At 44.8% G+C, this 15,085-nt stretch overlaps 1 protein-coding gene across 1 annotated transcript in view; it reads right to left on the minus strand.

Moving 5' to 3' along the window:
• The window catches only part of abca2 (ATP-binding cassette, sub-family A (ABC1), member 2), a gene marked incomplete at both ends in the record, with an annotated part of 250,124 nt that overhangs the window by 169,924 nt on the left and 65,115 nt on the right, over positions 1-15,085 (minus strand). The window contains 2 exon segments of the mRNA XM_084338063.1: positions 3,806-3,996; positions 10,637-10,751. Of these exon segments, the coding sequence (XP_084194189.1) occupies positions 3,806-3,996; positions 10,637-10,751 (306 nt within the window).

Here is a 15,085-nt window from a genome sequence, read left to right on the forward strand (position 1 = left end):
TGACCAGACCTGAAAAATCTAAGCAAATTAATAGATGGAAGATGATTAAACAGAAGGTTTTGTAGATACAGTACTGAATTCTGCCATCCGGAATAGAATATAGAATATCAGGCATAAAATGGTTATGCGATTAAAATGCGATTAATTAGATTAATTAATTACAAATCCTGTAATTAATTAGATTAATTTTTTTAATCGCCTGACAGCACTAATATATATATATAAGAAGTGCGTCTTTAGTCGACGGCGAAAGATTGGACGGGTTTCGGCTGTCCTAACTGGGGTGGGTAGTTAATTCCACCATTGTGGGGCAAGGACTGAGAATAGGCGACTTCTCTTTGATGAACCTCCCGGAGCTTGGATAGGAGTAGGTCCAAGGCGGCCAGAAGATGCAGAGCGTAGGGGTCTTGAGGGTGTGTAGTTAGAGACCATTGACCGGAGGTAGGCGGGAGCGGTTCCCTTTGCCGCACGGTATGCTAGGTCGAGGGCCTTGAAGCGGATTCGTGCAGCAATGGGGAGCCAGTGCAGGTCCCTAAGAAGTGGGGTGATATGGGCCGACTTCGGTAGGCTTGAGATCAGGCGGGCCGCTGCGTTCTGAATGAGTTGAAGAGGCTTAGTGGCAGTGGCCGGGAGGCCAGCGAGCAGTGCGTTGCAGTAGTCGAGGCGGGAGATGACTGTTGATTGGACGAGGAGTTGGGTGGCTTCTTTTGTCAGGAAGGGGCGGATCCTTCTGACGTTGCTCAGGAGGAATCTGCAGGTTCTGGTTGTCGCTGCGATGTGAGCAGAGAAGTTCAACTGGTCGTCGAGGACAACACCAAGGTTCTTGGCGGTCGGGGACGCGGTCACAGCTGCATTCTCGACTGTGATGGAAAGGTCGGTCAGGGGGGAGGATTTGGCCGGCAGGTGGAGCAATACTGTTTTGCTTAGGTTCAGTTTGAGGTGGTTGGTCGTCATCCAGGCGGAGATGTCGGACAGACAGGCCGAGATCCGCTCAGAGACGTGGATATCTGAGGGAGGGAAGGAGAGGAAGAGTTGAGTATCGTCGGCATAACAATGATAGGAGAAGCCATGAGACGTGATAATGTTACCCAGCGATTTAGTGTAGAGGGAGAAGAGAAGGGGTCCTAGAACCGAGCCCTGGGGGACACCCGTCCGCAGGTGGCGGGTGGCCGACAGGGTCCCTCTCCATGACACTTGGTAGGAGCGCTCATTGAGGTATGATGTCAGCCATGTCAGCACAGAGCCAGCCACTCCCATTCCTGCGAGGGCCGCGAGGAGGATCTGGTGGTTGACTGTGTCGAAGGCTGCAGATAGATCTAGGAGAATCAGGACAGAGGAGAGGCCTTTCGCTTTTGCTAAGTGAAGTGCCTCTGTGACCGCAATGAGGGCCGTTTCTGTGGAGTGGCCAGTCCGGAAGCCAGACTGATTAGGGTCTAGGAGGTCATTCTGTAAGAGATAAGCAGTAAGTTGGTTGGATACAGCAGCACGTTCAAGTGTTTTAGAAAGGAAGGAGAGAAGAGAGACAGGACGGTAGTTGCCTATGACGGTAGGGTTCAGGGTTGTTTTTTTTTATGAGCGGCGTGACTCTGGCTTGTTTTAGGGAGGTGGGGACCTCCCCCGAGTTGAGTGAGGAGTTGATGGTTGCAGTTAGGAATGGGAGGACGTCCGGTGCTATGGTCTGGAGGAGTGGGGAGGGTAGCTGGTCCAGCTGGCATGTAGTCGGACGGTTCGACGTTACCAGTGTCAGGGTCTCGGCTTCTGTAATGGGAGAGAAAGATGACAGAGTGAAGGATGAGGTTCTCGATTCAGCATTTGGAATGGGTGGGGGTTGGGAGAAGGAGCTGCGGATGTTCTCCACTTTTTCCTCAAAGAAGATCGCAAAGTCTTCGGCAGAGAAAGGTGTGGGAGGGGGGGGGTGGGGGGGGAGTGAGGAGGGGGGACATGGTAGCATGCAGTTTGCGAAGATTCTTGGCAGAGGCCTCGATCCTATGGTGAAAGAAAGAAGCTTTGGCATTAGTAATGGTTTTGGAGAATGTTAACAAGAGGTTGTGATATGTGTCGATGTCAGCAGTGAGGCGTGACTTTCTATACTTCCTCTCAGCTGCTCTCAGGACCTGTATTTGTTCTCTCACTGGATCTGTCAGCCATGGACTGGGTGGGGAACGGCGGGCAGGTTTCTCAACGAGGGGACAGAGCTTGTCGAAGGAGGTTGCATGGGCTGAGAGGAGGTTGCCATCTCTGTGGAGAGAGCAGAGAAGGTGTCACTGAAAGGTAGAGCGGATAGTATGTCAGAGGAGAGGGTGGAGGGGGATAGGGAGGGCAGGTTGCGTCTGAGTGAGACGGTTTGAGTTGGGGTGAAGACCTTTTGGTTAAGCATGAGAGTTAGTGAGAAGGATATGAAGGAATGGTCAGATACATGTAGGGCAGTTACCGTGGTGTTAATGATGCTGGAGTTACGGGAAAATATGAGATCCAAGGAGTTGCCTGCTTTGTGGGTGGGAGGCATGGCAGTGGGAGTCAGGTCAAACGATTGTAGGAGGGAGACCACTATGACTGACTGAGATGAGTCAGGCAGGTTGAAGTCGCCCAATAGAAGGAGAGGGGTACCATCTTCCGGTAAGGAGCTTAGAAGCATGTCCAGCTCATCTGTGAAGTGATCGAGCGGACCTGGAGGGCGATAGAGTGTAACAATGGTGAGATTGAAAGGATTAGAGACAGATACTGCATGATATTCGAGAGAGGAGAGTGACAGTTCTGGGAGTGGTGTTAAGTTTGTAGCCCATGAAGGAGATGTCATGAGGCCAGTGCCACCACCCCGTCTGGAAGGTCGAGGTGTGTGAGTGAAGTTATTGTTTGTAGATAATGCTGCAGGTGTTGATGAGTTATTGGGGTTATCCAGGTCTCAGTTAAAGCCAGGAGCTGCAGATTTAGACTATGGGCGTAGGCAGTAATGAAGTCAGCTTTCTTGACTGCTGATTGACAATTCCATAAGCCTCCCCGTACTGTGACAGGTGTATTAGTGGCTGTAGGAGGGTAGGAGAGATTAGCCGGGTTGCTAGCAAACTGCCGTGGGTGGGTTGAATCTGTTCTGGAGGAGCAGATTGTGGATATAGGTATGAGACACATTGTGGTGTCAAGAGTGGCAGGGAGGAAGGGAGGTAGTAGAGAAGTAGCAGAGTGGGAGGGAAAGGGACATTTTTCAGAGTGGAGTGAAAGATAGGACTAGGGGGTACTTAGCACTAGGTGGGTCGGTGGATCTCTCTGCAGAGAACTCCAGGAAAACTCCTTTGTCCCTCTTCGTTTCTCGACGCTTCACTGACGTTAGGCCAGCAAGCCTTTAAATCTCTATCACTAATTAGTGCTGTCTTAACACCTGGCCTTTAATGGGGGCACTTAACCTGTCGGGGTCGGTACCGACCCAAAAATGGCATATGGTCATAAATCAATATTTTTCAGTGTTGCATATTTTTTGCGATTTTTTAATCAAACGTTTTCAAGTATTAACATCACTAACATGTCACAAAATGTTTCTGCATTGTACCTCACTGTTACTCTTTTTACTCTGTATTGTATATTGTTATATATGTATATTGACTGAACACTTTATTCTACTTTGACTTTTTCCTATTTTATACTTTTATATCTATTTTTATCTAGCACACTCCCAGGGGCTCATACAGGGAAAAAAGCATTTCATGATAAAGTATTCTGTATTTTACTATGACAATTAAAAATAAACAAACTTGAACTTGACACTTGAACTTGTCTTATCTCTCAGACTCTGCCGTGAGTGGCCTGCACTCACCAGAACATGATGGTGGCCACGGCGTAGATGGTGAGGAAGAGCCAGATGATGAAGGGGTCGCTGTGTAGCAGCACCCGCCCGTACTTCAGGATGACCGTGAGGGCCGTCACAGAGATGGAGAGCTGCACGAAGCCGGTGATGAACCAGGCCACCCAGTGGACCGCGTTGTTCAGACCCATCATCTTCATCACCTGAGGAGGGCAACAAGGGGGGATACAGTACATTTATTTATTTTTAAATACAGGACGCATTGTGATCCAACAATATAAATATGGTAATCCAGCTCCTTTGATCTCTAAAAGTGAATCCTTCAGACGAGGAAGTCCCTATTAATGTTTTGAGATGAGTGGTGTTTATAAGATTATATAATACATTGGAGTGGTGTGTACATTCATTGTTAACCCTTTCACTACCACACTACAGAAGGTTAACCTTTTCACTACCACACTACAGAGGGTTAACCTTTCACTACCACACTACAGAAGGTTAACCTTTTCACTACCACACTACAGAGGGTTAACCTTTCCTCTTGCAGTGTTTTGCTAATACAATAGCTGACAGGAAATAAACGTTGGCCTGACACAAGTCCATTATTGGATCTGCTGTTGGACTGAAATGTTAGAACACTGTGTGCAGTCATAAGTGGCAAACCTCCTACTGTACTGAATGAATGAATGAATGAAAACTTTATTTAACAGATTGCAGAATGGGTACAATACAGTACGGCTCAATACATACAATTGTTAAGGGGATGCAGACCTGAGAAAGACGTTTGTCTTGTTTCCATCAGGGTCCCCCATTTTCAATTCATATAGACATATATGACATACATGACATACAGATAGTCAGTACTGCTACATCTATACATTTATGACATACCAGATTTGCAAATACAGTACTGTTTGTGATACAGAAGGAGTCAAGAAAAGGGAGTATATACATTTGACGTAGAAACTGTACATTGGAGGAGGTTGGGTGGGGGGGGTTGGGTACATTGGGATATTGACAACCATACTGGGTGATTTACATTGGAGGTGGTTGGGGGGGGGGGGGGCGGGGGGCACACTGTATAAACAAGTAACACTGTACATTGAGGGGGGGGGGAGGAGACACTGTACAAACAAACACAATTGTACATTGAACTATTGACAAAACCATACTAGGTAAATGACTGTACATTGGAGGGGGTTGGGTTAGGATATTTACAGGGGCCAGTGTTGAATTGCAGTCTCCCGTAGGTGTCCCTTGAGAGAGGTTTTGAAAGTGGGTAGTGATCCACATTCCTTTACAGCTTTGGGTAGGGCGTTCCACATTGATGTGGCATAATTGCGAAACGTGTTTAGTCCCTTATTTGAGCCGAATCTGGGTTTAACATGATTTGTGGAGCTCCCTCTGGTGTTGTGATCGTGGTATTCACTGACCTTTGGGAAGTATTTTGACATGTACATGGGTACCTTGGTCGTGTAGTGTATCTTGTAGACCAGGCCCATTGCAAGTTGTTGTACTCTGTCGTCTACTCTAAGCCATCCTAGGTTGTCAAAGTGGGCAGGGGTGAGGTGGGTTCTAGGAGTAAGGTCAAGCAGTAGTCTGACCAGTTTGTTTTGAGATGTTTGTAATTTTGTTTTTAGCGCCTTTGAGGTGCTTTGGTACCATGAGGTGCAAGCATAGTCGTAGTACCCCTGAATGAGTGCTCCTGCCAGAGTCTTCAGGGTGTTCTTGTTTACCAGAGAGGAGATCCGGTACAAGAATCGAGTTTGTTGGTTGACTTTTTTTATTACATTGGATGCCATTTTGTCACAGGAGAGATTAGCCTCTAGGATGGAACCCAGGTAGGTAATTTCATCTTTCCTTGTGACAATATTGTCACCCACTGTAACTGAGAAGCCGTCGGTCTTGCTGAGTTTGTTATTTGAACCGAAGAGAATGGACTCTGTTTTGCCCATGTGTAATGATAGTTTGTTATCAGCGAGCCATATGCAGATTCTGCCTAGTTCCGAGCTGAGGGTTTTTTCAACCTGTAACTTGTTCTTGTCAGAGACCAGCAGGGCTGAGTCGTCCGCAAACAGGAACAAGTTGCAGTCACAAGCTGACGACATGTCATTTGCATAAATTAGGAACAGTAGCGGTCCTAGTATGCTTCCTTGTGGAACACCACAGCTCACTGTGAGGGGGGGGGATAGGGTACCGTTTACCTCCACCATCTGTTCCCTCCCCTCAAGGTAGGATTGCATCCAGCTCACTGATAGACTATCAAAACCAATTGCTTTTAGCTTGTCAATCAGAATGGAGTGATTGACCGTGTCAAAGGCCTTTTGTAGGTCCAGCATGACCATGCCGCAGTATTTGCCTGCGTCCACCTCTTGTTTGATGTGGTCATTCAAATAGAGAAGGCATGTGTCAGTGGAGTGGGATGTTCTGAAGCCAGATTGGAATTCGTAGATTAGATTTTTTTCCGCTAGGTACTTTTCGACCTGTTCGTAGACTATTTTTTCCATGACTTTCGAGATGGAGGTGAGAATAGAAACAGGGCGGTAGTTGCCTGGGTCTAATTTGCTGCCCTTTTTGTGCAGAGGGGTCACCCTCGCAATTTTGAAGTCCTTGGGGACGTGTCCCTGTTTTATGGAGAGGTTTATTATGTGTGTGATGATTGGTGTGATGGCGGCTGCTGAGTCTCTGAGGAATTTGGAGGGGATGTTGTCATGGCCAGTGGCCTTGTTAGGTTGGAGGGCGCTCAGTTTATTGAGTACCTCATCTGTTGTTACCATTTCCAGCTTGAAGTCGTCCTTTCGAACCCCTAGGTTTTTGTAGTAAGCTACTATGTGTTCTACCCCATAAAGCCCTGAGTGGGAGGGTAGTTTGTTTACCAGTGTTGTGGCTATGTTTGTGAAGAAAATGTTTAAGTAATTGGCTACATCCAGCTTGTCTGTGATGAGCGTGTTGTCCGTTTTTATGTTTATGTTTGAGAATCTGGTTTTAAGTTTTTTACTGCATCCTAGTTGATTATTGAGTAATTTCCAAAGTTCACGTGGTTTGTTTTTGTTTTCCTCAGTTTTGTCATTGATGAAATTCTTTTTTGCAGTTTTGATCATGGAGTTTACGTCGTTTCTTAGTCTGTTTCTTTCTAGTTTGAGTTCAGTCACGTGGGCTTGGAGTTCACTGCTCATGCTTTTAGTAAGCTTTGACTGACTTTTACGAAACTCAGAGCATTTTTTGTCTCTGGTTTTCATAGCGGCCAGTATTTCGGAGTGCATCCACGGCTCAGCGCGATTTTTTACCCTGGTGGTTCTTAGGGGGGCCATGTCGTTTAGTATTGCTGAGAATTTGGTTTTGAAACCAAGCCATGTTTCGTCAACCAGTGTACCATTGAGTTCATCTGACCAGTCCAGACTCTCCAGTTCAAGGTTGAAGGCCTCGCTAGAGTAGGTTTTGAGGTCTCTAGATGTGACTGTTTTGTGGCAGCCAGCCTTTTGTTTTAGTTTTTTTCGGGTACAGAATATCATATAATGATCACTTAACCCACATGCTATAACCCCTTTATTTGAGATCTTGGACTTGTCGGAGGTCAGAATGAGGTCAATGGTAGTCTGAGTTGATTCACATACACGTGTGGGTTGGGTGATTAGCTGGCTGAGGCCATGCAGATCACAAAACCTACTGAAGGCCTTGAAGACGGGTGCATCTTTTCGTTGCATATCCGTGTTCCAGTCTCCAATAAGAATTTTGTCTACATCCTCAACTCCAGCTAAACACCCATCCAGTGTATCATAAAAGCCACTATGATCTGGCGGCCTGTAGACTGTGCCAACCAGTAGGGATTTCGCCCTTTCGAATACGATTTCCACCCATACAGTTTCAATTGATTTATGATTCAGGTCATTTCTGTTGGTGAATTTGGTGTCCTTGTGTATGTACATACAGACACCACCTCCATGTTTGTTCCTATCATTCCTGATTATTGAGTAGTTCTCAATCTCTATCTCTGGATCTTTTACAGAATCGTCGAGCTTAGTTTCTGAGAAGCACAGTATGTTTGCCTTACCATTTATGAATATTTGTTTGATTTCATCCAATTTGTTTTTTAAGCTGTTAATGTTAATGTGAAAAATGTTCAGTCCATTGGCGTTGGTTATTTCATTGATGTTGGCAGGTTCGAAGTATTGTTCGTTTGTGATCTGTTCCTCTGTGTTGTTGTGGGTGGGAAGGGGGGAGGGGGGGGTCGGGTCCCGCGCCGTGCTGGAACAACAAAGAAGGGGGGAGGGGGGGGTCGGGTCCCGCGCCGTGCTGGAACAACAAAGGACTCGTTCCTGGTTGTTTTCGTTGTTAGCTCTGCTAGCTAGCCGGCTATCGGGCGTCGAGATGTTTACATCCCGCGTCGAGATGGTCGTCATGGTTTCGACCCTCGGTTCACCTCCTCTCGTCACTGCCTCACGTGTGCTCGTCTGCTGTGGCGTCATTGGGGGAGCTTTGCCGCCCGCGCTGTGGATGTAGCCACAGGTTGCGTTGTTGATGCTGTTGGTCGCGATGGGAACCTCCATCGCTTCTTGCTGTAGTCTCTGGTTCCGTGTCATTACGGGACCAGGGTTCTGATGAATGTCACCCGACATGAGCAGATATAATAAAAACATTGATCTCTTATTACACTTGCCTGCCGGGGGTAATTTCTTTCATTCCGGATTTGCAGTAAGTACTGTGTGGATGGTCGTGGCTCCGAAGGCTGGATGTTTCCTCTCCGAGCCCGTTAACAAATAGAAGTCGCAATGGGACTGCTGTTTTACGTTTTCGCTACCCTCCACTTCTGTCTGGAGTTGCTGCTTGAGTTGTGAATTCAGGTACAAATCCATAATCCACAGGAGGGAAAGTAGAAAATGCGCAAAGTACTTTCTTGTTGTTGCTCTGTTGCGTTGGTTACGGGAGCTACGTAAAATGCGACCGTCCATGTTGAAGCCGGACTGCACTGGAGACCGGAGCTGAATGAGTAACAGGTTCTATTGGAAAAACAATCATGTCTGCAGAAAAACTGTCTGCTAAAAGGCATTTAGCCTGCAGGTGGCGTGAGAGAGCTTCAGTGACATCATCCACCCTACAGGTTTCCAAAGGCATAGGGGAAGAGAGAGTCAGTGTGCACTAGTGCACTGCAACCCTGCCCGAGCCCGACGGGACCCTACCTGACCCCACGGGTTCTGGCTGGGTAGGGCTTTGTTTTAAAAAAAAAATCGGACTCAGCCGGGCCGGGCAACGCTCTCATTTTATTTTGATTTTTTTTCGTGCTCGCTATACTCATATAACTAGGGTTATATGATAACCATAAGTTTCTGTTTTACGCCAGCTGTCATCAGAGAGATCAGAGAGTTATACTCTAAGTTAACAGATATGGAATTAGGGAAAGGGCAAGCTTTTGAAAGTTCCCAATGCGTCTGGGAAAGCTGCATTTTTGGAAACATTTGGATGTAATTACCGCAGGGAGAATTCGAGGACAGTAGAACAATGCTGAAGGACATCAACGGTGGAAATGAATATCAGACGGAAGTGGTTCAATCATTTCAATTGTTGTTTGAAGTTGGAATATAGCCAGTTGGCGAACGTTTTAATTTGTTCTTGGATGTAGCAACTGGTTGGCGAAGTTTTGTTAACTTTATTCAATGGCAGAAACGTTTTTGTTGCTGACGTCAACAGCGTGGTGAGTCCTGATTTATTTTATATTATAATTGGCTGCTGCGGTCGAGTTTTTTCTGTATACTTTTGTGTCATGATGACATTAATGTTTTAGTCTGTGTCTGCCAGTACCTCTGTATACTCGCGACATCGGATTCGGTAGCATCCGAGCAGTTTTTGGACTGATTGTGATGACGAGGCACCGTGTTCAGTAACGCTGGGAAATGGAAATAGAAGGCATTCGCGAAACGGGCTATATAGGCCTATAATGCTCGTTAGTTTTTCAGCGTGATATGCGTTATTTAGGTAGACCTATTGGACATTTTCGTTTTTGTTTATTTATTAAGTTAATATATAAACAGTGTTTCGAATATTTAAAACAAAAAAATTATTTAATATTTGGCTATATAATTATAATGCTTCATTAGTTTTCAGCGCGATATGCGCCTATCTGTTATTTAGGTAGACCTATTGGACATTTTCGTTTTTGTTTATTTATTAAGTTCATATAAAACCGTATTTCGAATATTTTAAACAAATACAAATAAAAAATAACTTTTTAAGTCTAATATATATTTTACATTACAGTCCGGCTTATTTTCGGGCAGGGCCTGAACGTCATGGGCTCGGGCCTAATGTCAAGGCCCTTGCAGACCACTAGTGTGCACTATGTCTGGATGGACAGAGAGACAGACAGACATACAGTATATAGACAGACAGACAGGTAGACAGACAGACAGACATATATAGACAGATAGACAAGCAGACAGACAGACATATATAGACAGACAGACATATACAGACATATATAGACAGACAGACACACAGACAGACATGCATACATATATATCAGACAGACAGACAGACAGACAAGTAAGGGCGTATGAGACAGACAGACAAGTAAGGGCGTATGAGACAGACAGACAAGTAAGGGCGTATGAGACAGACAGACAAGTAAGGGCCTATGAGACAGACAGACAAGTAAGGGCCTATGAGACAGACAGACAAGTAAGGGCCTATGAGACAGACAGACAAGTAAGGGCCTATGAGACAGACAGACAAGTAAGGGCCTATGAGACAGACAGACAGACAGACAGACAGACAGACAGACAGACAGACAGACAGACAGACAGACAGACAGACAGACAGACAGACACACAGACAGACAGACAGACAGACCTCTTTGAGGCGGTGCTCCTTCTCAGCCACGATGTGCTGGATCATCATGGCCACCGAGTAGACCCAGGAGATCACCATACACAGAGGCATCATGTGCTCTATCACAAACAGGAAGCTGGGGAAACACCACAGGAAGTCAGGCTTTGTTCAGACTGGAGGCCAATCTGATTGGTTACTCAAATCAGATGTTTAACCCTTTCACTACCATGACAAAGGGTTAACCCTTTCACTACCACACTACATAAGGTTAACCCTTTCACTACCACACTACAGAAGGTTAACCTTTCACTACCACACTACAGAAGGTTAACCCTTTCACTACCACACTACAGAAGGTTAACCCTTCACTACCACACTACAGAAGGTTAACCTTTCACTACCACACTACAGAAGGTTAACCCTTTCACTACCACACTACATAAAGTTAACCTTTCACTACCACACTACAGAATGTTAACCCTTTCACTACCACACTACATAAAGTTAACCTTTCACTACCACACTACAGAAGGTTAACCTTTCACTACCACACTACATAAAGTTAACCTTTCACTACCACACTACAGAAGGTTAACCCTTTTACTACCACACTACATAAAGTTAACCTTTCACTGCCACACTACATAAAGTTAACACTTTCACTACCACACTACAGACGGTTAACCTTTCACTACCACACTACATAAAGTTAACACTTTCACTACCACACTACAGAAGGTTAACCCTTTCACTACCACACTACAGAAGCTTAACCCTTCACTACCACACTACAGACGGTTAACCTTTCACTACCACACTACAGACGGTTAACCTTTCACTACCACACTACAGACGGTTAACCTTTCACTGCCACACTACATACAGTTAACCCTTTCACTACAACACTACAGACGGTTAACCTTTCACTACCACACTACATAAAGTTAACACTTTCACTACCACACTACAGAAGGTTAACCTTTCACTGCCACACTACAGAAGGTTAACCTTTCACTACCACACTACATAAAGTTAACCTTTCACTACCACACTACAGAAGGTTAACCTTTCACTACCACACTACATAAAGTTAACCTTTCACTACCACACTACATAAAGTTAACCTTTCACTACCACACTACAGAAGGTTAACCTTTCACTGCCACACTACAGAAGGTTAACCTTTCACTACCACACTACAGACGGTTAACCTTTCACTACCACACTACATAAAGTTAACACTTTCACTACCACACTACAGAAGGTTAACCTTTCACTACCACACTACAGAAGGTTAACCTTTCACTGCCACACTACAGACAGTTAACCCTTTCACTACCACACTACAGACGGTTAACCTTTCACTGCCACACTACAGAAGGTTAACCTTTCACTACCACACTACATAAAGTTAACCTTTCACTACCACACTACAGAAGGTTAACCTTTCACTACCACACTACATAAAGTTAACCTTTCACTACCACACTACATAAAGTTAACCTTTCACTACCACACTACAGAAGGTTAACCTTTCACTGCCACACTACAGAAGGTTAACCTTTCACTACCACACTACAGACGGTTAACCCTTCACTACCACACTACAGAAGGTTAACCTTTCACTACCACACTACAGAAGGTTAACCCTTTCACTACCACACTACATAAAGTTAACCTTTCACTACCACACTACAGAATGTTAACCCTTTCACTACCACACTACATAAAGTTAACCTTTCACTACCACACTACAGAAGGTTAACCTTTCACTACCACACTACATAAAGTTAACCTTTCACTACCACACTACAGAAGGTTAACCCTTTTACTACCACACTACATAAAGTTAACCTTTCACTGCCACACTACATAAAGTTAACACTTTCACTACCACACTACAGACGGTTAACCTTTCACTACCACACTACATAAAGTTAACACTTTCACTACCACACTACAGAAGGTTAACCCTTTCACTACCACACTACAGAAGCTTAACCCTTCACTACCACACTACAGACGGTTAACCTTTCACTACCACACTACAGACGGTTAACCTTTCACTACCACACTACAGACGGTTAACCTTTCACTGCCACACTACATACAGTTAACCCTTTCACTACAACACTACAGACGGTTAACCTTTCACTACCACACTACATAAAGTTAACACTTTCACTACCACACTACAGAAGGTTAACCTTTCACTGCCACACTACAGAAGGTTAACCTTTCACTACCACACTACATAAAGTTAACCTTTCACTACCACACTACAGAAGGTTAACCTTTCACTACCACACTACATAAAGTTAACCTTTCACTACCACACTACATAAAGTTAACCTTTCACTACCACACTACAGAAGGTTAACCTTTCACTGCCACACTACAGAAGGTTAACCTTTCACTACCACACTACAGACGGTTAACCTTTCACTACCACACTACATAAAGTTAACACTTTCACTACCACACTACAGAAGGTTAACCTTTCACTACCACACTACAGAAGGTTAACCTTTCACTGCCACACTACAGACAGTTAACCCTTTCACTACCACACTACAGACGGTTAACCTTTCACTGCCACACTACAGAAGGTTAACCTTTCACTACCACACTACATAAAGTTAACCTTTCACTACCACACTACAGAAGGTTAACCTTTCACTACCACACTACATAAAGTTAACCTTTCACTACCACACTACATAAAGTTAACCTTTCACTACCACACTACAGAAGGTTAACCTTTCACTGCCACACTACAGAAGGTTAACCTTTCACTACCACACTACAGACGGTTAACCTTTCACTACCACACTACATAAAGTTAACACTTTCACTACCACACTACAGAAGGTTAACCTTTCACTACCACACTACAGAAGGTTAACCTTTCACTGCCACACTACAGACAGTTAACCCTTTCACTACCACACTACAGACGGTTAACCTTTCACTACCACACTACATAAAGTTAACACTTTCACTACCACACTACAGAAGGTTAACCTTTCACTAGCTCCCTACAGAAGGTTAATCTTTCACTACCACACGGGTTAACCTTCTGTAGTGTGGTTGTGAAAGGGTTAACCCTTTGTCATGTGGTAGTGAAAGTTGTCGCAGTGAAAGGGTTAACCCTTTGGTAGTGTGGTAGTGAAAGGGTTAAGAAAGACTGTCTGCACTGTGATCAGATCTGGGATCTGTGTGTCCGGACATCACCGATACTGTCAGCATGGGTTGCCTTGGTAACGATGGAGGCGTCGTCAGTAACTACACTGGTTACAAGTACACTGGTGACGCAGCTTCCCAGCACGGAGGCGCGAGAAATGGAGATCCATATACAGCTCTGCTGCATTAGGTGTCAATAGATAAAAAAAAATTTAACTAATTAATCTCACAATTTCTTTTTTTTTTATCCACTTTTTCTCCCCATTTTCTATTTTTCTCCCATCCCAATTTCGTGTATCCAATTCTCCCCTCCCCTGTCTTGAACGTTGCTAGACTATGCCCCCCACTGGTCGGCTGTAGTGAGGACAGAAGCCTTGCATCACGCGTCCCCTCCGGTACACGAGGAGGCAGCCTGTCGCATCTTTTCACCGCAGCAGCTCGAACTCTCAGTGGCGAGGAGTAACGCGTGGGAGGCTCACGCTGCCCCCGATACTTCCTGCTTCCGTCGCACCGGCGTCACCAAACCGACCTGTAGGAGTCGCTGTCCACAACGTCCAATCCCCACCCACCGGCTTTCCCACCCTCTAACACTTGCCAATTGTGTTAGTATGCCAAGCCGGTAGCAATACCGAGAGCTGGGCTCGAACCCAGTGTCTCCTGCGTTAGAGGCGAGCGCCTTGCCCACTGCGCCAATCAGCCGCCCCCTAATGTCACAATTTTCTGTAATTAATCTAGATAAAAAATAGTATTTTTCTACTTAAGACCGAAGCTTGTAACAGATATTTACTTGAGTAAAATCATGGAATTAATGTAAAATCAACACAAAGAAAGTATATTTAGATTCAAAGACTATTTTAATAGCTTTCTTTGAATACAGTTTCTCTCCTGTGAAATACAAATGTTCAACAAAACCATCAACATTGACTCAGCGAGACCTCTTTCTTATATCCGAACAAGTATATACTTAAGTGAAAGTATGGGTACCGTCTCAAAATCATACTCAAGTAAAAGTCAGAGTATCTGGCTAAAAACACACTTGAGTAAAAGTAAAAAAAAGTACTAAAAAGTAAAAGTAAAAACCTTTTTTCTGACTATTCTTCTGATAGCAGGTGTTTAATCAAAGATCCCCGCTTTCTAGTCCTGCACAAGGACCAATCAGCATGAGTATGGGCAGGTTAATTTTCCATTGATGGGGATTTGATTGGCTGTTTTTAAATCAAGTGCAGCCGCAGGATCAATAACGTTAACGTTAGTTCGGCCAGAGAAACAAATATACTAATTAAAATG

Source organism: Notolepis coatsorum (assembly GCF_963971535.1).
Source record: "Notolepis coatsorum genome assembly, chromosome: 1".
NCBI classification, from domain to species: domain Eukaryota; kingdom Metazoa; phylum Chordata; class Actinopteri; order Aulopiformes; family Paralepididae; genus Notolepis; species Notolepis coatsorum.